General features: G+C 44.2%; 1 protein-coding gene across 1 annotated transcript; it reads right to left on the bottom strand.

The window, feature by feature from the left end:
• Nucleotides 1-1,665: 1,665 nt before the first annotated feature.
• LOC141197649 (uncharacterized) lies at nt 1,666-20,759 on the bottom strand. Its single transcript, XM_073662730.1, has 7 exons — nt 20,701-20,759; nt 17,924-18,073; nt 17,615-17,794; nt 17,409-17,532; nt 17,229-17,326; nt 16,940-17,030; nt 1,666-3,508 (listed from the first exon to the last, which is right to left on the bottom strand). The coding sequence occupies exons 2-7, from the start codon at nt 17,999-18,001 to the stop codon at nt 1,836-1,838; spliced, it is 2,244 nt and encodes a 747-aa protein (XP_073518831.1). The 5' UTR covers nt 18,002-18,073; nt 20,701-20,759; the 3' UTR covers nt 1,666-1,835.
• Between the last annotated feature and the right edge of the window lie 6,481 nt (nt 20,760-27,240).

Below are 27,240 nucleotides of genomic sequence, written 5' to 3'. Positions count from 1 at the left end.
AATGTATAATTTTCATAGTCATGAAAATACAGAAAAATCTTTAAATGAGAAGGTGTGTCCAAACTTTTGGTCTGTACTGTATACAGTTTCCTATAGCAGTCACACTGGCACCCTTGGGATTCATGCCCACACTTCTAGCACCAATTTGTGAGGGGTCAACTCTGTGGTAGGTGCTGGTTCACACAGGGATGCAGTCCGCAGGTTCAAACAAACTGGTGGTTTATTAAATGTCTATAAACCAGGTAGGAAACAAAAATATCTCAGCCTATTTCAGGTTCCAAACAGAACAAAACATAAAATAACCAGTCCATACAGCACGCCCTCAATCGTTTAAATGCAGATGCCTTTCTCTGCCTTCAGCAAGATCTGAGCAGCACATGCAAGCCTGCTCACCTTGCACAACACACACAGACAGATTGAGACAGGCGCAGCTGTCTTAAATCAGGCCTTCCAAGACCTAAACTGAAGGTAAGTGAGCAGCTGTTTCCACCTAGCTCTTTCAGCTGCTCGTAAAACCCAGCCCTCTAATCTGAGTACATTAAATACCTTTCAGCACTATGTGTGCTGGAGCCCGCTTTTCCAAGTCCTACATCACCAAGGCTTGGCACCTCTGGGACACATACCTCCCGTCCAAGACCTGTTCGGCTGCAACCTTACAGTATTCATGGAATATCTTAAGCTGTTGCTCAGATTCCATCCAGATGATTAAAATATCGTCAATGTAATGGTAGTAGGCAAGAGGCCTGATGGGACATGAGGACAAGAAGTCACTTTCAAGCTTGGCCATGAAAAGATTTGCATACTGTGGAGCCATTTTACTTCTCATTGCAGTACCAGTCTCCTGTAGATATATGTTGCTATCAAATTCAAATAATTGTGGGTGAGGATGAATTTTGAAAGTTTCACAACAAAGGTGAAACAATCCTCCTTGTCTGTTTGCTTTCCCTCCCAGTACCTTTTCTTTCTACCACTGTTAGGTTTCTGGGAAGTTCTACTTATTCCTTTTATTTTTGGTTCTCATTAGCTTGCCTTCTTTACCCTATATGAATGTGTTTCTCACTAAGGGTTTTTCATATCTTACTTCACACTTTTCTTTCCCTTTATTGACAGTGTGTTGCAGCCTCCTCTCTGGTACGAGAAACTCCTCAAATGCCTATTTAATGGTTAGGTCCTAGTTTTGTGTTTTTAGTTGTGCAGCTATGGCCTTTCTAGTCTGTACAGAGACCAGTAGGGTGTAGTCGCTGCATTCTCCTCTGTGTGGGTTCTCCCGTGGCTATCAAGATGCACTTTCTAGTTAAAACATTTCCCACATTTTGAACATGAAAAAGGCTTCTCCCCTGTGTGACTTCGCTGATGTTTCTTAAGAGATGATTTAAATGTAATATATTTCCCACACTCTGAACATGAAAAAGTTTCACCACTGTGTGACTTTTCTGATGTGTATTAAGAGTTGATTTCCGTGTAAAATGACGTGAGTCACAACACTGCTGGAACAGCACCAGCACGGGACCTGAGTATGAGTTTTTTTATTTTATCAAGGCCAAACATGAATAAAGGGTTGTCCTAGTAGTGAACAACCCCTTTAAGAAGATCCAGTTTTCGGTTAAAACGTTTTCAACATTCTGAACATGAAAAAGGCTTCTCCTCTGTGTGATTTCTTTGAAGTTTATTAAGACTTGATTTCCAAGTAAAACATTTACCACATTAAGAACAGGAAAAAAGCTTCTCACCTGTGTGACTGCTCAGTCTGGTGCTGAACAAAATTTGATTTTTGCATGAAATATTTCCTACATTCTGAACAATAAGAATATAATTTAAGGAAATAAAAAAGGCTTTTACCCTGTGTGACTTCTCTGGTGACTAATAAGAGATGATTTATCTACAAAACATTTCCCACATTCTGAACATGAAAAAGGCTTCTCCCCTGTGTGACTTATCTGATGTTTCTTAAGAGATGATTTCCGTGTAAAATATTTCCCACATTCTGAACATGAAAAAGGCTTTTCCCCTGTGTGACGTCTCTGATGTATAACAAGAGTTGATTTATCTGCAAAACATTTCCCACATTTTGAACATGAAAAAGGCTTCTCCCCTGTGTGACTTCTCTGATGTTTCTTAAGAGATGATTTCCGTGTAAAATATTTCTCACATTCTGAACATGAAAAACGCTTCACCCCTGTGTGACTTTCCTGATGAGTTTTAAGAGTTGATTTCTGTGTAAAATATATCCCACATTCTGAACATGAAAAAGGCTTCTTCCCTGTGTGAGTTCTCTGATGTATATTAAGATGTGATTTCTGTACAAAACTTTTCCCACAATCTGAACATGAAAAAGGCTTCTCCCCTGTGTGGGTTCTCTGGTGCTTCACAAAATCTGATTTCTGGCTAAAACATTTCCCACATTCTGAACATGAAAAAGGCTTCTCCCCTGTGTGGATTCTCTGGTGCTTAACAAAATCTGATTTCTGGTTAAAACATTTCCCACATTCTGAACATGAAAAAGGCTTCTCCCCTGTGTGAGTTCTTTGATGTGTAAAAAGAGTTGATTTATCTAGAAAACATTTTCTACATTCTGAACATGGAAAAGGCATCTTCCCTGTGTGAGTTATCTGATGTCTGATAAGCTTTGATTTCTCTGTAAAACATTTTCCACATTCTGAACATGAAAATGGCTTCTCCCCTGTGTGAGTTCTGTGATGTGTATTAAGAGTTGATTTCTTTGCAAAACATTTCCCACATTCTGAACATGAAAATGGCTTCTCCCCGGTGTGAGTTCTCTGATGTGTGAGGAGATGAGTTTTCTCTGTAAAAGATTTCTCACATTCTGAACATGAAAATGGCTTCTCGCTTATGTGGATTCTCTGGTGGCTATCAAGATTTGTTTTCCATTTAAAACATTTCCCACATTCTGAACATGAAAAAGGCTTCTCCCCTGTGTGGGTTCTCTGGTGGCTATCAAGATGTGCTTTCCGGTTAAAACATTTCCCACATTCTAAACATGAAAAAGGCTTCTCCCCTGTGTGGACTCTCTGGTGATTGAGAAGAGATATATTCTTCACAAAACATTTCCCACATTCTGAACATGAAAATGGCTTATCCCCTGTGTGAATTCTCTGGTGACTAACAAGATCTGATTTCTGGTTAAAACATCTCCCACACTTGGAACAAGAAAATCTATTCTTTGCTGTGTGAATTTTTTGATGTTTAAGAAAAGACTTTTCGACGGGAAAACGATTTCCATATTCTGAATGTGAAAATGGCTTTTTTGCTTTAGAAGCAATTAGTTTTTTAATGCATATTTTGTGACTTTGATTTTCCTTAGTAGTCGGTAATGAATCAGAAGACAGGACCAGTTTCAAAGGATCAGATGACAGATCTTTGCTGTGAAGGGATGATGGTATATCTGGCTTAATGGCATTCACTTCAACTGTATCCTGTGTGATCTCAAAATCATCTGATTTGAAAATTGAAGATGTTAGCTGTCCCTCTGATCTCCTGGTACAGTCATCTGCCAAGAAGAAAGCAAATTATTATTTTTTAATAAAGTATCCTTGAATTTTATATTTTTGAACATTTCTACTTAAACTGTCCATAAAAATGGTAAGTTATGTAAAAAAAATTGAATTATTCACCAAGACGCTGAGAGTTCACAGTCTAATACAAAACCTCATAGCATGAAGCAGTAGACCGTGGTGTTCAACTGATTGTTCATTCTGCCTCCCAAATATGGAATAAAAAGCCACCAAACAATGTTGTGCAGGCAAAAATAATACCAATAAAAACTTCTATTCATCCCGCAAAAAAACAAGTCCCCACTCAGATCCATCATCTGTCTATGGAAAAACAAAGGTTTCCACATTATTAGTGGCTTAAAGGCTCTTGAAAAGCAACATGGCTTTCATAAACCAATCCAGCAATATCCGCTCTACCAAAGTCAGATCTCCCCCTCGCTTCTGAGCCTTGCAGTGTGCCCAAACCACATTTAGCATCCATGTATTTGGCATTACTATAGTGAGAAGAACCCACTTAATTTATGGTGTGTGTCTCCCGGAGCACAATCTGGGCACTATGTGTTAGGAAATGAAATGGCAAATGTACAATTTTCACTCTCTAACATCCACTGCGTGCTAATTTCTGGAAAGTGGCTGTGAAGTCAAAATAGTCCCTACTCCTATAGATTAATTCATTAGGGGTTATAATTTTCAAAATTGAGTCACTTTATGGGTATTTTTACTGCTCTGGTTTTCTGCCATTTTGTTATATTAGGGCTTCTGCAAATGGTGGGTCCCATCTCCTCTGGGATCTGCTCCTGCGACGTCTGCTTCTCTCACCAGAAGCCGCCTTATTCATTCTTCAGGCGGCGCTGGTGATGGAGGAGACGTCGGAACCAGAATTTCTGGGTGGCCCAGGCCCTGTCCAGCCACTAAGATTAGGGTGCCTGGGACCAGTAGTACCATCTGCCAGTATGGGTGTGTGTGCTGTCCAGCTGGAGTCATCTGCTCCCTGCTTCAGCCATTTGGAAAGCACCGCACCCTACTAAAGCTGGAAGCATATTGCCGGAAGCTGCCAGATACAGCCTTGTTCTCCTCTGGTTCAGTCCTCTGTGCTCAGCTCCCGGCTGGTGTATTTGTTTCCTGTTGTGACCCCGGACCGTTTACGGACTACTGGTGTCTTCTGATTTTGTATTTTCTCGGCCCTGCTGGTTCTGACCCGGCTACCTGACTATTCTTCTTGCCGTCTCACTCTACAGAACTGCAGGTAAGGCCACAGCCCCACTATCAGTATTTGTTAAGTATTTGTTAAGTATTCGGTCAGTATTTTTTCTCAGGAGTGGGAGCCAAAACCAGGTGAGGAACAATCAGAGAAAAGGTATAATAGAAACAAGTCACCAATTCTGCATTTATCACCCACTCCTGGTTTTGGCTCCCACCCCTGAGAAAATACTGACCAAATACTGATAGTGGGGCCGTGGCCTTACACCATGGCCCAAGCCTAGAGGTCTCTGAGTAAGTCCAGATACATGTGTATGTGTTAATCCCTTTACCCCCCCAAAGCCTGTTTTCACCTTCATGACTAGTCCAAATTTTACAATTCTGACAAGTATCACTTTATGAGGTAATAACTGTGGAACTGGCAAATAAAAACTGGAAAATGCCACTGCTCCTTCACACACGGCAAGTTCAGCCGCAGGCAAGCCACCGGTCCTTGCGTGTTCATGCCGCCACCTCCACATCCAAGTAATCAGCACTGACAGCATCGGACATCAAAACAGTCTCTCGTGGACTGTCAGTCAGGAATGTTAATGGACAGTAATTAACCTCTAACTTGCATACAAGCATCGGACAATAAAACGCCGACACAGTGAGTTATTGCGGACCTTCTTACATAGGTTCCGCTGCTCGTCTCTCGTGGACTGTCAGTCAGGAATGTTAATGGACAGTAATTAACCTCTAACTTGCATACAAGCATCGGACAATAAAACGCCGACACAGTGAGTTACTGCGGACCTTCTTACATAGGTCCCGCAGCTCGTCTCTCGTGGACTGTCAGTCAGAAATGTTAATGGACGGTAATTAACCTCTAACTTGCATACAAGCATCGGACAATAAAACGCTGACACAGTAAGTTACTGCGGACCTTCTCATATAGGTCCCACTGCTCATCTCTCATGGACTGTCAGTCAGGAATGTTAATGGACGGTAATTAACCTCTAACTTGCATACAAGCATCGGGCCATAAAACGCCGACACAGTGAGTTATTGAGTTATTGCGGACCTTCTTACATAGGTTCAGCTGCTCGTCTCTCGTTGACTGTCAGTCAGAAATGTTAATGGACAGTAATTAACTTCTAACTTGCATACAAGCATCGGGCAATAAAACGCCGACACAGTGAGTTATTGCGGACCTTCTTACATAGGTTCTGCTGCTCGTCTCTCGTTGACTGTCAGTCAGAAATGTTAATGGACAGTAATTAACTTCTAACTTGCATACAAGCATCGGGCAATAAAACGCCGACACAGTGAGTTATTGCGGACCTTCTTACATAGGTTCCGCTGCTCGTCTCTCGTTGACTGTCAGTCAGAAATGTTAATGGACGGTAATTAACCTCTAACTTGCATACAAGCATCGGGCCATAAAACGCCGACACAGTGAGTTATTGCGGACCTTCTTACATAGGTTCCGCTGCTCGTCTCTCGTTGACTGTCAGTCAGAAATGTTAATGGACAGTAATTAACTTCTAACTTGCATACAAGCATCGGGCAATAAAACGCCGACACAGTGAGTTATTGCGGACCTTCTTACATAGGTTCCGCTGCTCGTCTCTCGTTGACTGTCAGTCAGAAATGTTAATGAACAGTAATTAACTTCTAACTTGCATACAAGCATCGGGCAATAAAACGCTGACACAGTGAGTTATTGCGAACCTTCTTACATAGGTCCCGCTGCTCGTCTCTCGTGGACTGTCAGTCAGGAATGTTAATGGATGGTAATTAACTTCTAACTTGCATACAAGCATCGTACAATAAAACGCAGACACAGTGAGTTATTGCGGACCTTCTCATATAGGTCCCGCTGCTCGTCTCTCATGGACTGTCAGTCAGAAATGTTAATGGACAGTAATTAACTTCTAACTTTCATACAAGCATCGGGCAATAAAACGCCGACACAGTGAGTTATTGCGGACCTTCTTACATAGGTTCCGCTGCTCGTCTCTCGTTGACTGTCAGTCAGAAATGTTAATGGACAGTAATTAACCTCTAACTTGCATACAAGCATCGGGCAATAAAAAGCTGACACAGTGAGTTATTGCGGACCTTCTTACATAGGTCCTGCTGCTCGTCTCTCGTGGACTGTCATTCAGGAATGTTAATGGACGGTAATTAACTTCTAACTTGCATACAAGTTCTAAACACATGGTGTGTATGGTGTATATGTGTATATAAATTTTAGTTCATTTGTGCGGTCACTGGATTGATTATATATTATATAACACAACCTGTGAGGTATTGTTTTTTGATATACAGATTGCTATTATATGGCTATTAAACTGCATTGATGTAATTTATACAGTCTAGATTGACCAATACGGATCAGACTGCAGGATCCTCCACAACATATACTGTATCTGGATCACTTTTTGTTAGTAAAATATTAGCTGTGGACACTTTAGGTTTGTTTCTAATTGGTCATCATTTATGGTACACTGAAGTGGGTATTTTTTGGCATTTTCCAGTTTTGGTTTGGCAATTCAAGTATTCATCAATCCAGGGATGTTGGTTGTCACTAGCTGCTGACATACTTGATACAATGACACACTATTTAGCGCGGGTGTCTCTCTTGTTTACCCCTTTTTTCCATTGGTAAATATCTCTGGAACGCTTCAATGGATCCCACTGATTCTGAGATTTTTTTCCGTAACATATTATACTTCATGATAGTGGTAAAATTTCTTCAATATGACTTGCGTTTATTTGTTAAAAAAAAATGAAAATTTGGTGTAAATTTTGAAAATTTAGCAATTTTCAAACTTAATTTTTATGCCCTTAAATCACAGTTGTAAACAAAATTTTCCGTATGTCTACATTACATCAGCACAATTTTTGAATTTTTTTTTGTTAGGAAGTTATAAGGATTAAAAGTTGACCAGCGATTTCTCATTTTTCCAACAAAGTTTACAAAAACATTTTTTTTAGTGACCACATCACATTTGAAGTGACTTTAGGGGTCTATATGACAGAAAATACCTAATAGTGACACCATTCTAAAAACTGCACCCCTCAAGGTGCTCAAAACCACATTCAAGAAGTTTAGTAAACCTTCAGGTGCTTCACAGGAATTAAAGGAATGTGGAAGGAAAAAATGAACATTTACCTTTTTTTCCACAAAAATTAAAATTTAGACCCATTATTTTTATTTTCACAAAGATATCAGGAGAAAATGGACCCCAAAATTTGTTGTGCATTTCCTCCTGAGCACGCCTGTGGAGACACTGGGTCTTCCGTGGGCATAATACTACTCAAACCACACAGGGTGAAGGTTAAACTGTGTGGCAATACTTTATTGAACAGTCCCAGCAAACACACAAGATGGTGCAAAATTACGCAGTCTCACCCTTTCGCTGGCTCACTGGGAATAGAGCAACTGCCACTTTGGGACTTCCAGAGACAACTACCTCAACCAGTGGCCCCCGATTTTGGCGGGCACCCACAGAGAGGAGGTAGCAGCAAGTTTAGGAAGCTGACAGTCCATTGAGGTACGTTGCAAGGAGACCTGAAGATCCCACCCTGGCTTTCTCTAAACATATACATGGATCCAGGTGATCGGATGGTCCCAATCTGGGTTTATCCGGGTGTATCCATGGGTTCCAGGTGACCAGATGGTCCCAACCTGGCTAGCCCAAACATATCCATTGGACCAGGTGACCGGAGGGTCACAATCCTGGCCTTCCCCAAATGTCTCCATGGGACCAGGTGATCGGATGGTCCCAACCTGGCGTCTCAGAACATATCCACGGGACCAGGTGACCGGATGGTCACAAACCTGGTTACCTCAAACATCTCCATAGGGTCAGTGATGGTCAATGGAGCAGATCTGTATCCTTACAGCCAGGGCAGTGTTCCCTTAGGCTGGATTCCTGAAGAATATAAATCTGTGTCCCTCTGGATGGAGCCATGCTACCAAGCTGCTGCCCTGAAGTGTCTCTCTGATACTTCCTGCAGTACCATAGAAATCCCTTTTTATTTATACATCTGTGGCTCAGGTCATCATTCACAGGTCAGGGGGGAAGGTGCAGGGCTCATGTCTCATTGTTTGAGCATTTAATCAATTTCCATATCTTATACTTTTCTGCTCTGTAAGTCAACAAGCCACAGGGTCCACACAAAGGTTAATCAACATATTTAGCAAATATTCATTGTTCACAGATCAAGAGAAGTCAACATTCAGACTTATGACAAAAGTCTATGTTTCTTGTGGCACCCGAAGAAAGAAAAACAAATTTCTTCAAAAGTCAACACACATACAATAGTGTAGTTCTTCTGGCCTAACAAATCTAGTCGTCTTGCTAATTAAGATTAGAAGCTGTGTCCTCACACTGCCCATACCCCATTTGTGGGGGAGAATCACTGTTTGGGCTTGGAAGGGAAGGAGCGCTATTTGACTTTTTGAATGTAAAATTTGTTGGAATAATTAGCGGATGCCATGTTGTGTTTAGAGAGCCCCTAAAGTGCCTAAACAGTGGAAACCCCCTCAAGTGACACCATTCTGGAACCTAGACCCTCAGGGGAATTTATCTAGAAGTATGGTAAGAACCTTGGATCCCCAAGGACTTCACAGAAAAATCAAATTTTTCCCCACAAAAATGTTTTTTAGCCCCAAATTTTGCATTTTCACAAGGGTAACAGTACAAATTTAACCATACAATTTGTTGTGCAATTTCTTCTGAGTATGCAGACACCCCATGTGTGAATGAAAACTACCGTTTGGGCACACGGCAGGGCTTAGAAAGGAAGAGTGACTTTTGGAACGCAGACTTTGATGGGAATGATCCTCGGGTGTAATATTGCGTTTGGAGAGCCCCTGATGTGCCTAAATGGAGGAAAACCACCACAAGTGACCCCATGTTGGAAACTAGACCCCCTCAAGGAATTTATCAGATGTGTGGTGAGCACCTTCAACCCACAGGTGCTTCACAGAGAAGTTTATAATCTTGAGCCGTAAAAATAAAAAAAAATCCAATTTTTCCCACAAAAATGTTTTTTTTAGGCATGCAATTTGTTGTACAATTTCTTCTGAGTAAACCGATGCCCAATATGTGGACGAAAACTCCCGTTTGGGCGCACGGCAGGGCTTGGAAGGGAAGGAGTGCCATTTGACTTTTTGAATGCAAAATTTGCTGGATTAGTGGACGCTATGTCGCGTTTGGAGAGCACCTGATGTGCCTAAACAGTGGAAACCCCCACAAGTGACCCCATTTTGGAAACTAGACCCCTCAAGAAATGTATCTAAATATGTGGGGAGCACCTTGAACCCCCAGGTGCTTCACATAAGTTTATAACGTTGCATTATTTTAAATTTTAGACCCCAATTTTTATTTTCAAAAAGGGTAACAGGAGAAAATTGTTGTGCAATTTATTCTGAGTACGATTATACCCCATATGTGGTCGAAAACTACTTTTGAGACACAGTGTAAGGCCATGGCCCCACTATCAGTATTTGGTCAGTATTCGGCCAGTATTTTTTCTCAAGAGTGAGAGCCAAACCAGGAGTGGGTGATAAATGCAGAATTGGTGACTTGTTTCTATTATACCTTTTCTATGATTGTTCCTCACCTGGTTTTGGATCCCGCTCCTGAGAAAAATACTGACTGAATACTGACCGAATTCTGATAATGGGGCCGTGGCTCAGAAGGGAAGAAGCGCCATATTGGAGTTCAGATTTTGCTGGACTGGTTTGAGGGCACATTGGCAGAACCCCTGCGGTGCCAGAACAACAGAACCCCCCCATAAGAGACCCCATGTTACAAATGACGCCACTCAATGAATTCATCTAGGGGTGCAGTTGTTAATATGATCACTGCACCCCTATATAGGGGTGCCTACGTTGGGCAGTGAAGAAAAACAATTACATTTTTACCACCAAAATTTTGTTTTAGCTGATATTACATTTTCACACTGGAAAATGGGTAAAAATAGCACCAATATTAATCCCACAATTTCTGCTTAATGTAGAAATACCCCATATGTGGCTGTACAGTACAGCTTAGCCATACGGTGAGACTCGGGAGGGACAGAGCACTATTTGCCTCCAATGCACCTGCTCTGTGATAGTCTCAGGGTTCTGTTTCAAGTGCAGAGAGCATCACGAAGACCAAGGAACACACCAGGCAGGTCCGAGATACTGTTGTGGCGAAGTTTAAAGCCGGATTTGGATACAAAAAGATTTCCCAAGTTTTAAACATCTCAAGGAGCACTGTGCAAGCGATCATATTGAAATGGAAGGAGTATCAGACCACTGCAAATCTACCAAGACCCGGCCGTCCCTCTAAACTTTCATCTCGAACAAGGAGAAGACTGATCAGAGATGCAGCCAAAAGGCCCATGATCACTCTGGATGAACTGCAGAGATCTATAGCTGAGGTGGGGGAGTCTGTCCATAGGATAACAATCAGTCGTACACTGCACAAATATGGCCTTTATAGAAGAGTGGCAAGAAGAAAGCCATTTCTCAAAGATATCCATAAAAATTCTCGTTTTAAGTTTGCCACAAGCCACCTGGGAGACACACCAAACATGTGGAATAAGGTGCTCTGGTCAGATGAAACCAAAATCGAACTTTTTGGTCACAATGCAAAACGATATGTTTGGCGTAAAAGCAACACAGCTCATCACCCTCAAAACACCATCCCCACTGTCAAACATGGTGGTGGCAGCATCATGGTTTGGGCCTGTTTTTCTTCAGCAGGGACAGGAAAGATGGTTAAAATTGATGAGAAGATTGACGGAGCCAAATACAGGACCATTCTGGAAGAAAACCTGTTGGAGTCTGCAAAAGACCTGAGACTGGGACGGAGATTTATCTTCCAATAAGACAATAATCCCAAACATAAAGCAAAATCTACAATGGAATGGTTCAAAAATAAATGTACACAGGTGTTAGCATGGCCAAGTCAAAGTCCAGACCTGAATCCAATCGAGAATCTGTGGAAAGAGCTGAAAACTGCTGTTCGCAAACGCTCTCCATCCAACCTCACTGAGCTCGAGCTGATTTGCAAGGAAGAATGGGCAAGAAGTTCAGCCTCTCGATGTGCAAAACTGATAGAGACATACCCCAAGCGACTTGCAGCTGTAATCTCAGCAAAAGGTGGCGTTACAAAGTATTAACTCAAGGGGGCCGAATAATATTGCACTCCCCACTTTTCAGTTTTTAATTTGTTAAAAAAGCTTAAAATATCCAATAAATTTCGTTCCACTTCACGACTGTGTCCCACTTGTTGATGATTCTTCCGAAAAAAAATAGAATTTTATATCTTTATGTTTGAAGCCAGAAACGTGGCAAAAGGTAGAAAAGTTCAAGGGGGCCAAATACTTTCACAATGCACGGTGTATATTTATGGGTACATATATATATATATATATATATATATATATATATATGTACCCATAAATATTGTTATGAAAAAACAACGTAAACCACATATACCTACAGTACAGACCAAAAGTTTGGACACACCTTCTCATTTAAAGATTTTTCTGTATTTTTATGACTATGAAAATTGTACATTCACACTGAAGGCATTGTCAGGGTAAGAAAGAATATATATTTTTCCACTTTTATACTTTTATACGCTTTGCTTATGTACTAACCACCATTTTGTGTCTTATAACAATAAGCTTTCCTTGCTACTTGTTACTTAGATCGAAATTTATGCTAAGATGGCGCTGGTATCAGCCAAGCACCTGTTTCAGAGAAATGAAACCAAAACATCAACTGACTGTTGTCTGCCCAGAGACTGAGTTAAGGAGACGTGGACCAATCAGGAGTGGCCGGATACTAGACATTTATGGTTTACCCCGCCCCGAACACTCCATTTATGGCTTACCCCGCCCCGAACACTCCCTTTCCCCTCCCCATTACGTAGTGTATTTAGGTTTGTGCATGCGGAAATAAAGGCAGAACATTGCTGAGATCGTGGCTTGCCAGTAGCCTCTGAGCATGCTCTGAGTTTGAACCAGCTTGTTGTCTGACTCATTCTTTGAATGGTTGACCCATGCTCATAGCCATAATTTGGAGTGACTGGAGGACGAGTGGAATGTCGCTACGACCCCGACAGCATCAAAACTATGAAATAACATACGTGGAACTATATACTTAACAAAAAAGTGTGAAACAACTGAAAATATGGTTATATTCTAGGTTCTTCAAAGTAGCCACCTTTTGCTTTGATGACTGCTTTGCACACTCTTGGCATTCTTTTGATGAGCTTCAAGAGGTAGTCACCGGAAATGGTCTTCCAACAATCTTGAAGGAGTTCCCAGAGATGCTTAGCACTTGTTGGCCCTTTTGCCTTCACTCTGAGGTCCAGCTCACCCCAAACCATCTCAATTGGGTTCAGGTCTGCTGACTGTGGAGGCCAGGTAATTTGGCGTAGCACCCCATTACTCTCCTTCTTGGTCAAGTAGCCCTTACACAGCCTGGAGGTGTGTTTGGGGTCATTGTCCTGTTGAAAGATAAATGATGGTCCAACTAAATGCAAACCGGATGGAATAGCATGCCGCTGCAAGATGCTGTGGTAGCCATGCTTGTTCAGTATGCCTTCAACAGCAAAGTGCCCCCACACCATCACACCTCCTCCTCCATGCTTCACGGTGGGAACCAGGCATGTAGAGTCCATCCGTTCACCTTTTCTGCGTCGCACAAAAACACGGTGGTTGGAACCAAAGATCTCAAATATGGACTCATCAGACCAAAGCACAGATTTCCACTGGTCTAATGTCCATTCCTTGTGTTCTTTAGCCCAAACAAGCAGTCTCTTCTGCTTGTAGCCTGTTCTTGGCAGTGGTTTCCTAGCAACTATTTTACCATGAAGGCCTGCTGCACAAAGTCTCCCCTTAACAGTGGTTTTAGAGATGTGTCTGCTGCTAGAACTCTGTGTGGCATTGACCTGGTCTCTATTCTGAGCTGCTGTTAACCTGCGATTTCTGAGGCTGGTGACTCGGATAAACTTATCCTCAGAAGCAGAGTTGACTCTTGGTCTTCCTTTCCTGGGGCGGTCCTCATATCAGCCAGTTTATTTTAGCACTTGGTGGTTTTGCAACTGCACTTGGGGACACTTTCAAAGTTTGCCCAATTTTTCAGACTGACTGACCTTCATTTCTTAAAGTAACGATGGCCACTCGTTTTTCTTTACTTCACAGCTTTTTTCTTGCCGTAATACAAATTCTAACAGTCTATTCAGTAGGACTATCAGCTGTGTATCCACCAGACTTCTGCACAACACAACTGATGGTCCCAACCCCATTTATAAGGCAAGAAATACCACTTATTAAACCTGACAGGGCACACATGTTAAGTGAAAAACATTTCCAGTGACTACCTCTTGAAGCTCATCAAGAGAATGCCAAGAGTGTACAAAGCAGTCATCAAAGCAAAAGGTGGCTACTTTGAAGAACCTAGAATATAAGACATATTTTCAGTTGTTTCACACTTTTTTTTGTTAAGTATATAATTCCACATGTGTTAATTCATAGTTCTGATGCCTTCAGTGTGAATGTACAATTTTCATAGTCATGAAAATACCGAAAAATCTTTAAATGAGAAGGTGTGTCCAAACTTTTGGTCTGTACTATATATATATATATATACATATATATATATATATATATATATATATATAGTGTATGTGGTTTAATTTGTTTTTTTCATAACAATATTTACGGGTACATATATTAAGTATATATATAATTCGGGGGTTAAAGTGCCGGGAGCGGTGCCCTGAGTGTTGGGTGTCAGCTATCAGTTCAGCTGACAGACGGCAGCGATCGTGTGTGCATAGCTCCTGGGCACACAAAATCGCCTGGACGTATCCATACATCCAAGGTCATGAAGATGTTAAAGGGTGATGAGCAAGACAATCCCTGGGATTTGGAAAACGGAGTAGATAGCGCCAAGCCTGTTCATGGTAGCCATCTTTTGAGCTGCCAGGTGACCATGAACAGTGCCCCCAATACATTGTATTTGCAAACTATTCCAGCAAGATCTGCATTCACACAGCTTAATGGCGCTCCTTCCCTTCTTATCCTGCCATGTGCCCAGACAGTAGTGTACAACTATATATAGGGTACTGCCGGATTCAAGAGAAGTTGGAAAATAATTTGTAAGGTCCATTTGTTTCCTATTATCCTTTGTGAAGAATTCCAAAGATATCACCACATAAAGTGACACACGTCAGATTTGAAAAATAGGCCTGATTAGGATCAGAAAACTGGCTGCAGGAAGGGGTTAAATCAGAGTATTTTGGGCACTAACTACTGTAGTCAAAAACTGTGAGTATAGACAATAACACATCTACTGAAATGATCAAACTCAACAGTCTCCATCAGTAAGTAGTGTGTAACTAGTGGTGAAACCTCTCTGGGGTAATTGGAGTATGGGGCTCGGTGGCTCTTGGGAATCTAAAATGTTTATATTTCTTCAAGTGATTTTCTCACTTGTCAGCACATTCTACATTCGCTGTCATTTGGCTTTGTAGTTTACAGATCTGAGTAGGTAATGGTCAGCGTCTTCTAATCCCAGGGGGTCAGTGGACCTCCCAGGTTGCAAGTTCTCTAGAAAAGGGCTTTCACTGCCCTAAGCCAAACCTGGGCAAAGTGGACGCACATCCCGCCCTCTGGCTGTTCGAATCCAGCCCGCGGACTGAAATGGCCGAGGGGCTGGAAAACAGTGGCCTACGGACGCACCACAACCTTCCCCACCGCCTGCTCGCCGGCCGTCTGCTGTCTCCAAACTCTCCATCCGCGCCGACTACATTTGTGGAGGAGGGGCCTTTGGCCCCTTCCTCCACAAATCAGCGTGTGAAGCAGCGGAGAGAGCAACAGAGGCAGAGCGTCGGGTGAAGCGAGGTGAGCATGGGCTCTCATGTTGAGCATGGGGCAGGCCATGGAGCTCTCATGCCGAGCATGGGGCTCTCATGCCGAGCATGGGGCAGGCCATGGGGCTCTCATGCCGAGCATGGGGCAGGCCATGGAGCTCTCATGCCGAGCATGGGGCAGGCCATGAGGCTCTCTGCTCTCTGGCTGTGCATGGGGCAGACTATGGGGCTCTCTGCCTGTGCATGGGGCAGGCTATGAGGCTCTCTGGCTGTGCATTGGGCAGACTATGGGGCTCTCTGGCTGTCCATGGGGCAGGATATGGGGCTCTCTGCTCTCTGGCTGTGCATGGGGCAGGCTATGGGGCTCTCTGGCTGTGCATGGGGCAGGCTGTGTGGGGCTCATGCTGCATATGGAGAGGCTGTGTGGAGCTGATACTGCATATGAGCAGGCTGTGTGGGGCTCATGCTGAATATGGGGAGGCTGTGTGGGGGCTCATGCTGTATATGGGAAGGCTGTGTGGGGGCTCATGCTGTATATGGGGAGGCTGTGTGGGGGCTCATGCTGTATATGGGGAGCCTGTGTGGGGGCTCATGCTGTATATGAGGAGGCTGTGTGGGGACTCATGCTGTATATGGGGAGGCTGTGTGGGGGCTCATACTGCATATGGAGAGGCTGTGTGGGGCTAATGCTGCATATGAGAAGGCTGTGTGGGGCTCATGCTGTATATGGGGAGTCTGGGTGGGTGCTTATGCTGTATATGGGGAGGCTGTGTGGAACTCATGCTGCATATGAGCAGGCTGTGTGGGGCTCATACAAAATATGAGCAGGCTGTGCGGGGCTCATGCTGAATATGGGGTGGCTGTGTGGGGCTCATACTGCATATGAGCAGGCTGTGTGGGGGCTCATGCTGTATATGGGGAGGCTGTGTGGGGGCTCATACGATATATAGAAGGGGCTGTATTCAGGTTTAAGTAGTATATAGTTAGAGGTCAGCATACTTAATTCTGCTCAATATTAATGCAATTAATTGATGCAATTAATTATTAATTATATTAATATTATCATTAATATATTGATATTAATATTGAGCAGAATTAATTTCAACCTATTGGTTCAGCCCTTCACAACAGTCACGATCTCTAATGTGGCCCCTCGGGAAAATGTATTGCCCACACTTGCCCTAAGTCATTTGAACAGTTTTGTTTTGGGTGGAGGAGAATGTTGTGGTCTAGCGGTAAAATGGTGATGACACGATTGTGATACGTCCGGACTACGTCACCGATAAAGCAGCCACAGCCGCTGACTGAGAAGAATCTGTGACTTCTCTGCATTTAGTGGTCACTACTCACCTGGGTAGTCATATGTAGGAATCTCCTCTTTACACCGCTCATCACCCCTCACATAGGTCTCTGTAGTATTAATATGGGTCAGATCTTCACCCTGAAACAAATATTGTAAAAGTCACAGACAGATGGAGAAGTCCCATCTATGATCAGCTCTAATCCTACCATCTCCACCGTTCTCATTACACAAGTATAAACCATATAATACTGGTGGATAAAACAAGACTGAGCACAAGACCTTCACAGCCGTCTACACATCATAGGGGAGATCTCATGACCCCTTCTCTCCATCTACCTGATGATCCTGAGGAACATTGGGATCTTCTTGTTTACAGTCCTGTGGAAGAAGAGGACGGGGACATCTCTCTGGTGTTGTCCTCTTACTGGATAGATCTGGAGGAAACACATACAGGGACTGAATTCATTCTTTACATACAGATAACAAAGGCCGTGTGTATTCAGTCCTGTCTATTACCTGGTGATGTGAGGGGCTGGGGAGCCTCCATCATGACGCCCTTGTACAGATCTTTGTGTCCTTCTAAATACTCCCACTCCTCCATGGAGAAATAGACAGCGACATCCTGACACCTTATAGGAACCTGACACATACAATGATACCGTCATCCCCTGATCCCTTCATAGCGTTACTGTATAATATCCCAGTATTCCTAGCAGTGTCACCTCTCCAGTCAGCAGCTCAATCATCTTGTAGGTGAGTTCTAGGATCTTCTGGTCATTGATGTCCTCATGTATCAGGGGCTGTGGTGGAGGCCCTGTGAATGGGCTCAGGGGTCTTCCCCATAATTCAGACACAGGGTCCTGACGGCGCTCTCTAGAGGTCTTCTTCACTACTGTGTAATCCTGGTTATGGAGAGAGACATTAATAAAACTCACTCCAGACATTTCCAGAGTCCTCACCTCTCCAGTTCTGTCCATCTGTTATTCCCATAGATAAGAATGATGTAATGTGACGTCATCAGAATCTCTCACCTCTCCAGTAAGCCGGAAGAGGATCTCTAGGGTGAGGTGTAATATTTTCTCAGCCATCTTGTCTCTGTCCATATTCATCCTTGATGAGTAAATCAGAAAAATTCTCTTATATAGACGATCTTCACTGAGAGGATCCGATATTGTAGGGACCTGAATGAGAAGATGAGCCGATGTAACATCATAAAAATCCAGTGTAATAATACAATTACTGGAGATAATAAGGGAAACATATGAGGAGATTTATTATTTTACAGTATTTAGTTTTCTTCTTTACATCTACTAATAAAACCTATATATTTTAGGCCACAGACAACAAGCAGTTTCTTCCTTGGAGTTTGCATCTGAATACGTTTCTCATAGACTCATCTTCCATAAAGCTAAATTAAAAATAATTACTTTATGATGAGGACGACATCTTCATCTTCTACTATGTCTTTAGAAACATATTTAGCCAGAGTCGGTCACTGACTACATCACCACCGGCCGTTTATATGTTTCCCGTCTTCCCCGGACTGTAATTTTCTATCACGTTAGATCTCATGTTTGATTCATACTCAGAAGTTTGAGGCTTTTATAAAAGTTTGTTTGAAAAAGCATGGAGACAAGAGATATTTAATGCCAAATTCTCCATATGTATTTTTCTTTCTCTCGATATGATGGGATATTTTTTAACATTTTCATGCAGGTTTCCCTACATTGCATGAAAAACACCCCAAAAAAATAAAATTGGGGATGGAGGTACTGGGGGAACATTATACTGTGTGTGAGAACCAAGAAAGGGGCACTGTACTATGGGAGCAATACATGATTCCTGCACAAAAAACACCCCACAATTTGTGAATCTTCAGGGTAAATCACTATCTAACCATTTGATTAGAGCTGATACTATTAAGCTAAAGTTTCTAAACAGACTTTCTTTCAAATCCATAAAGGGGCACTTTTCTGTATTTTTCATGCCAGAACTGTTGGAGGATTATTAAAGGTGATAGTTTTCCCACCAATTAGTCCCCAGCGCGACTTTTGATCACCCAGGGCAGTGCACCGTCATCTGTGCGTCCTGCTCATCTCTTGTTGGGACCTGTAGATTATTTTTTTGTTCCTTCATTCACAGTCCGAGCCGGCAGAACTTTCTCATTTTTTTGTAGCTTCACTATACGACATCCGGCTTTTCTGTAAGGCCGTGTTCACACAGTGCAGAAATACTGTGTTTTTGGCTTTCTGCAAGATTCGCACCAAACTACAGAATAACAATCTTCTCTAATTTTTTTGGCCTTTTCCCCCTTATTTATCACAAGGGGGCACAATTATCATGAAATCACATCCACTTTGCTTGGACAGTTAGGCCGGTTTCACACGTCTGGATATTTCCGGTACAGGAAAAACCAGTACCGGAGATATCCGCGTCCGTGTGTGGCACACGTGTGGCAACCATGTGCTGCCCGTGTGCCGCATCAGGAGCACACATATTGGCGCTTGGGAATCAGTGTACAGTTAGCGCTATTCCTCATCATTGTTTCCTGCTGGCGCTGTAATCAGCACCAGCAGGGACAATGATGAGAGTAGTAGCTGTAATCCATGGGACCGATCACTCCAACAGCGAGCGGGCCCCAGAGCTGCCCTCAGCAAGTGACAGGAAACCGCTCATGAGCTCAGCGCAGCTCCGGGGCCCACTCGCTGCAGTCATTCTCTTCAGTTCCTCGGTGTGATCGGTCGCATGGATTACAGCGGGGGGACACTTAGGTGAGAATATGGATTTTTTTATTTTATTTTAACAGGAGGAGAAACCGGGAGCAGACTACTACGCTCATCATTGTTCCTGCTGGTGTTGATCGCAGCGCCAGCAGGGAACAATGATGAGGGCAACGTTCAGCACCTGGGGCTTGGGAACAGCGCTAACTGTACACTAATTCCCAACTGCCGGTATGTGTCACATGGATGGCATTCGTGTGCGGTATGTGTTTATATGGATCCTTTGACTTGAATGGAGCTGTGTGATCCGTGCTGATGGCCAAAAACGGACATGTCTACACGTGGATCACACGGACACACGCTCCGGAATGTGATTCCATGAAATCTCCACCGTGTGTGGCCTGAAGACGCTGCTGAAATATGCAGTTTTGGTGCATTTTTTCTCTATAGGCTTCTTCTGAAAAAAAAAAAAAAAACGAATGAAGAAAAAAACACTGTTGCATTTTTAAGTGCAGAATCAAAGCTTTTCTGTACTAAGAAAAAAGCGTTAAAAACGCGTCTTCACATCTGCACCGAGATTGCATCAAATAAGCAGGAAAACGCATAAAAGAAGCGCAGCAAACACCAATAATCAGAGAAGATTGTTACTGCGTCGTGTGCTGCAGAAAACATGCAGAAAACGTGCAGAGAAGAGCATTAAAGAAAATGCCGCACTTAATCTACATGTGAACACGGCCACAGCGTTACGCTTTTAATACATTTCTTATAAGTTTAATAGAGAAAAAATATCAATCACGGCATTTACAGATTCCCGTAAAGTGAAGTGAATATTATAATTGTAATTTATGCGTTTCACAGGGAGGAGCTACGAAGATGTCTGAGAGGGGAGTATGAGCCGGAGAACAGCGGAGACGGGACGGGACAGTCCCATAGAGTACGGGACGCTGGGAGCTCTGCCATAGAAACCGCTGAGAAATAATCATCTAATGCTGCGATTCCAGGATTATTCTAGAGGGAATCGGCTGCGATATCCCCTGTGTAATATATATCTAGTATTAATGCTCCAGTAATGGGGGATCTTTACATACCTCCACCTGCAGAGCCGCCACCACATATATGGCTGCTTTGTGCGCACAGGAGCTGTGATGAGGTCACAGGAGGGGAGGAGTCAGGGGTCACATGATCAGGGGCCTCAGTGGATGCAGGACTCTGCTGTGGTGGTTGTCATGGTGCTGGATGAGCTGAAGTTTATGTGTGGGGTCAGGAGGGGTTTACAGTGTGGATGTAGCAGAGCCGTGTGTGTACGAGGTGTACGGAGCGGAGCCGCGCGTGTACGAGGTGTACGGAGCAGAGCCGTGTGTGTACGAGGTGTACGGAGCAGAGCCGCGTGTGTACGAGGCGTACGGAGCGGAGCCGTGTGTGTACGAGGCGTACGGAGCGGAGCCGCGTGTGTACGAGGTGTACGGAGCGGAGCCGCGTGTGTACGAGGTGTACGGAGTGGAGCCGCGTGTGTACGAGGTGTACGGAGCGAACCTGCGTGTGTACGAGGTGTACGGAGCGGAGCCGCGTGTGTACGAGGCGTACGGAGCGGAGCCGCGTGTGTACGAGGCGTACGGAGCGGAGCCGCGTGTGTACGAGGCGTACGGAGCGGAGCCGCGTGTGTACGAGGCGTACGGAGCGGAGCCGCGTGTGTACGAGGCGTACGGAGCGGAGCCGCGTGTGTACGAGGTGTACGGAGCGGAGCCGCGTGTGTACGAGGTGTACGGAGCGGAGCCGTGTGTACGAGGTGTACGGAGCGGAGCCGTGTGTGTACGAGGCGTACGGAGCGGAGCCGCGTGTGTACGAGGCGTACGGAGCGGAGCCGCGTGTGTACGAGGCGTACGGAGCGGAGCCGCGTGTGTACGAGGCGTACGGAGCGGAGCCGCGTGTGTACGAGGTGTACGGAGCGGAGCCGTGTGTACGAGGTGTACGGAGCGGAGCCGCACGTGTACGAAGTGTACGGAGCGGAGCCGCGCGTGTACGAAGTGTACGGAGCGGAGCCGCGCGTGTACGAGGTGTACGGAGCGGAGCCGCGTGTGTACGAGGCGTACGGAGCGGAGCCGCGTGTGTACGAGGCGTACGGAGCGGAGCCGCGTGTGTACGAGGCGTACGGAGCGGAGCCGCGTGTGTACGAGGCGTACGGAGCCGAGCGCGCGTGTACAAGGCGTACGGAGCCGAGCCGCGCGTGTACGAGGCGTGCGGAGCCGCGCGTGTACTAGGCGTGCGGAGCGGAGTCGCGCGAGTACGAGGCGTGCGGAGCGGAGCCGCGCGTGTACGAGGCGTACGGAGCCAAGCCGCGCGTGTAAGAGGCGTACGGAGCCGAGCCACGCGTGTAAGAGGCGTACGGAGCCGAGCCGCGCGTGTAAGAGGCGTACGGAGCCGAGCCGCGCGTGTACAGAGCGAAACTGCGTGTGCACGAGGCGTGCAGAGCGGAGCCGTGTGTGTGTATGAGGTGTACGGAGCAGAGCCACGTGTGTCCCCGCTTTCCCCCACATTTCCTAGAATAATGCAAAGTCACGTCCAATTATTATGGGATGAAATAGGTCCTTAACGACCGCCACTTCATGAGATGTGGTGCCACAGTCCGTGTTTACATCCACCGGGGCCACAGGATAGTTCTTAGCGTCCCCATGGATACACCGGACACCCACCACCTTCCCAGGAATCAGTCAATGAGGGAGTGTGGCCCTTATCAGGGTCACCAAACTTCCTGAGTCCAATAGTCCAGAGACTTGTGCCCCGTTTACTGACACTGAGCATGCCTGAGGGCCCTTGCCATGTTGAGAAACCACACTGCAGGAGGGGTAGGCAAAATAAGAGCAACATCGGCCCATGTTGCAGTTCATTGACTCAGAGTTTATGGGACACCGGGCGGCAGTATGGCCAGGGGTATGACATCTCCAACACACTATATTATCGGGTGGGACCTTGGGCAACAACTCAGACCCCTCCTGAACTCTATGACGCCCCCCTGTTGTGGCGCTAGCTCCCTTCTTTTGGGTGTCCGCTGCCTTTTGAGAACCCCAGTATTGAGAGGCTACGACCCCTTGTTTTCCCAATGGACTCTCAACCACCTGGTATCTTTCTACCAACCCCACCAAGTCATCGGCATTACGGGGATCTCCCTGGGCAACCCAGGATTTCACCGACTTCTGAAGAGAGTGTATAAACCTGTCTATAATGACCTTCTCCACCATCTGTGCTGGGGAAGAAGATTCAGGTTGCAACCACTTTTGGACCAGGTGTAGGAGGTCGAACATCTGGGACTGGGGAGGTTTGTCACTGCAAAAGGCCCAGTGGTGCACCCGATGCGCCCTGACAGTCAGAGTCACTCCTAAGCATGCCAGAATCTCAGTTTTCAACTTAGCGTACTCTTTCGCATCCTGCAAGGCCAAGTCATAATATGCCTTCTGCGGCTCACCTGTCAAATATGGCGCCAGCACCTCCGCCTACTGCTCCGGAGACAATTTTTCCCGCTCTGCCACCCTCTCAAAGACAGTCAGGAACGCCTCAACATCATCACCCGGGGTCATATTTTGTAAAGCTCTTCTTACCGTCTTCCTGACGTATGTGTCATCACCTGGATCTGAGGATGTGGCGGTCGTCCTGCCACGGATCTGCTCTGCCAAGATTTTCATTTGTCTTTGCTGCTGTTGGATCTGCTGCATCAGAAGCAGGGCTGTGGAGTCGGAGTCGTGGAGTCGGAGTTAGTTTTGGTCGGAGTCGGTAAAAATGTACTGACTCCGACTCCAGCTTTAAAAAAAATGTATTAATATTTCATAATTGAACTTTCATATGAATTTTATAAATGTTACTCAAATATATATGTTCTATCAAACTATGAACAACAGTGATAAGCAGTTCTGCTGGAGATAGAGACATTTCTTACTTCTTGTGTGTCACTGTTCTCCACTGCCCTTATCTAATCTTATACTTGGTTAACCTCATGCTGCCCCAACCCCCCTACTTACAATGTATGAAACTGAAAGTGAAAATGTGTTGCAAATTCTTAGTAGTAAAGCTCCTCTTCCTCTAGACTAGATGTTTACTAGGTGTGCGTCTTCCAAGCATCTCACAGCTGCTACTCAGAAGAGGAAGACTGTAAGAAGTATTATCCTTTCAACAAACTTTGCATCAGTTAACTGTGAGTACATGAGGAATAACAGTATTGCTGACCACTATATCAGTTGTACAACCTGGCAATAATTTTGTACAATTGTTTTTAGGAAAAACAATTGTCATTTGGATTGTGAATGCACAATTAAAAACCTGAGAATGTCAAAGAAGCGTCACATTAAATCAGCTGTATTTGAACATTTCACCATCACTCAAGATAGAAAACATTATGTCTGTCAGTGCATGACAAATGATCCAGACGAAAACAAATGCTGTGAAGCCAAGATCAGTGCATATTCAGGCAAAGATAAAAATGCTCCTACCAGAGCTTCTAATCTAAAGAGACATCTACAGCGCTTTCATCCAGAAGTACTGAAAGCAGTGGATGAGAAAGACTGCATCCAAACCAATGAACCAGTGCCCAGCTCTTCCAGCCAAACAAAAGAAGCAGAGAACTTTGCAGCCATCAGTTGCAAGATATTTTGTCAGTGACAAAGTTACTGTTACAATGACAGTAGATACATTTAAAAAACAGATCATAGAGCTTGTTGTAAAGGATAGTGTGCCTATTTCATTATTTTCACAAACAGCTGTTATGTGTCTGAATGGGGAAATAGCCTGCAAGCTTGGTGTTTCTCTGGAGAGAGAGAGTATTAGAAAATTAGTAATCGAAGAAGCTTTTAAACAAAAGGAAGAACTTAAAAAAACTCTCAAGGGACGCTTTCTGTTTCTTAAAATGGATGCCTGCACACGTCACAGAGTGAACTATTTTGCCATCAATGTCCGATTTGTTTGTGACAAAAATGAAATAGTTACCAAGACATTGGCAGTAAAAGACACCAAAGCTCATCACACCAGTGAGTTTCTCCAGGTCTTGGTGGAAAAGGTTCTGCAAGACTATGAACTTAAAAAAGAGCAAGTTTTTTCTGTCGTAACTGACAATGCTTCAAATACGATAAGTACTATTAAGCTAATGAATGAGAGTAATGATGGTGACCAGCAGCTAGAAGAACATTCTGGGTCCACAGACACAGAAATGTTTGAAATAGAGGAACACAGTATTGTAACTGAGGAGCAAACTGAAGTTGCTTCAGATGAACAGCAACATGATAGTTTAGATGATCTTGTTGAAACTGTGTCAATACGTTCTTTCATTCATCACATGCGCTGTGTTGTGCATACGCTACAGCTGGCTATAAGAGACAGTCTGCAAGAAGGACATGCTGCTGCACTGATTGGCAAGGTGAGAAAATTGGCTACTGTTGCCAGAACCCCTAAAGTTGACTCAATTTTGAAGAGACGTGCTGGAAAAGGGGCAATTATTGATCAAGCCACACGATGGGGCAGTACTTAATGATTCAGCGCTTGGTTGAACTGAAAACCTTTCTTGTAGACATGGCTAACCCTCAACTGACGCTAAATGAAAGTCAGTGGAATCAGGTGACTGAGCTGGAAAAATTGCTAGGGCACCCATTTATGGTGACTAAAAAATTACAAGCAGAGGACTTAACTCCAGGTATTTTCTTAAAGGAGTGGAAGAACCTGATGTTTCGCCTGTCCCAAAGAGGAGGGTTAATTGCAAGTGGCATTGCTACATCAATGAAACGGAGAGAGGAGCTACTATTAGGCTATGTGCACACGATGCAGAAATGCTCAGGATTTTTTCCTGAGCGTTTCTGCATCTCCCTGGCAGAAAAAAACGCATGCGGATTGTACATGCGTTTTCCTGCCAGGGACATGTGGAAATAGAGCGGTTACCTACTGACATTTCCGCATGCGGATTGACAAGCGCTTTCCAAGCGATTAGCATCACTTGGAAAGTGCTTGTGACAACTAGGTCACACTATATAAATCCATGCAAACAGCATGGATTTATATAGTGTGACCCGAGAGTGGTAAAAATAAAAAATAATGTATACTTACCCTCCGATGGCCCCCAGTGTCCCGCTCACTAGGTTCTCCCTCGCCGGCAACATTGAATTGAAAGACCTGCCGACGTCAGCGTCACGTGACCCGTCACATGACTCTGACGTCAGCGCAGGTCCTTCAACTCATTGCAAAGTGCCGGGAACCAAGCAGGAGCGGTGCGCGGGCCGACAGAAGGTAAATATACATTTATTTTTTATTTTATTCTTTTTCTACAGATTTTTTAATGGTACCTGGGTGTGGATGAGACTCTCCTCTCCTCCACACCCGGGTACCATCCGCACATTAGAACGCATGGATTACGCATCTACATATACAGTGATGCGTAATCCATGCGGTCTAATGCAAGTCAATGGTGGCGAAAACGCCGCGTTTTCCGTAAAATTAATGGACATGCTGCGGATTTTTGAGCGCAGCATAAATGCTGCGGAAAAATCTGCAGCATGGGCACAGCACATGCGGATTATCATTGGGGACCATAGCTGCCCTTCTATCATGTGTTTTAATGCGTTTCCGCAGCTGCAAAAACGCTGCGGAACCGCATTAAAAACGCATCGTGTGCACACAGCCTTACAAAATAACATTCTTTTGGCAGCTGTTTATGTAGACCCAATGCATCAGATTCTTCTAGATGATCAACAGCTAACTAAAGGAAAAGAAGCTCTGTTTGAAATAGCAGTAAGGATGAAAGGGTTGCAGAACAGTCAGGAGGAACAAGAAGAATTTGGTCATCCTGCCACATCTTCACCCTCATCATCAACTAATGAACAATTTAATTTAGAAAAATATTTGGATCACAAGGACCGTGCAAAGCGTTCCCGCATAGAAGAAGAGTCATCCCCATCAAAGAACACAGCCAGTACATTTCAGCAGAATTTTTCATGTGCACTAAAAGAAATTGAGAAATTTGACCGTTCATCAAAAATAACAGTGCAACAAGCGATTCCTCTGTATCCTGACATTGTCAGAGATGTTGCCTGAGTGGTTACTGCTTTGCCACCAACCCAAGTTAGTGTAGAGAGGTTGTTCTCTGCTCTCAAAATAATTAGATCAGATTTGAGGGCATCCATGAAGGAGGATCTGACAGAGGTAATACTTTTTCTGAGGACAAATTTATAGATTTCTTCTTATTAATCTTATTAACTGCATAACAGTGTTTATTGCCTATTTACTTACAAGAGTTTATAAAAGTTTATAAAAGTTATTTGCTATATTCTAATTGTATTCTAATAAATATAGTTTTTGCTCTAAGTGGGCTGATTACTTATATGATGGTGAGAAACTGAATAAGCACGATGTTAATATTTTACAACAGTAAATTTATTGTTACGAATTGGCCATTTATGAAGGAGTCGGAGTCGGAACCTGATAAAGTCCAGGAGTCGGAGTCGCAACTGTGGCTTACCGACTCCACAGCCCTGATCAGAAGTTTATCTGTTTCCTGCTGCAGCATGCTCTGCAGGTACTGTTGCTGGTGTTGCGCCTGCTGTGCCTGCAACAAATGTAAAGCAAGTCCTCCATTTTATCCGGCGACACTTCCTGGCTTA

Source organism: Phyllobates terribilis, unplaced genomic scaffold (assembly GCF_046119375.1).
Source record: "Phyllobates terribilis strain yellow unplaced genomic scaffold, ASM4611937v1 Scaffold_85__1_contigs__length_6476398, whole genome shotgun sequence".
Lineage (NCBI taxonomy): Eukaryota > Metazoa > Chordata > Amphibia > Anura > Dendrobatidae > Phyllobates > Phyllobates terribilis.
Note: the sequence above shows the minus strand (reverse complement) of the source record. Positions and strands in the feature narration are given on the sequence as shown.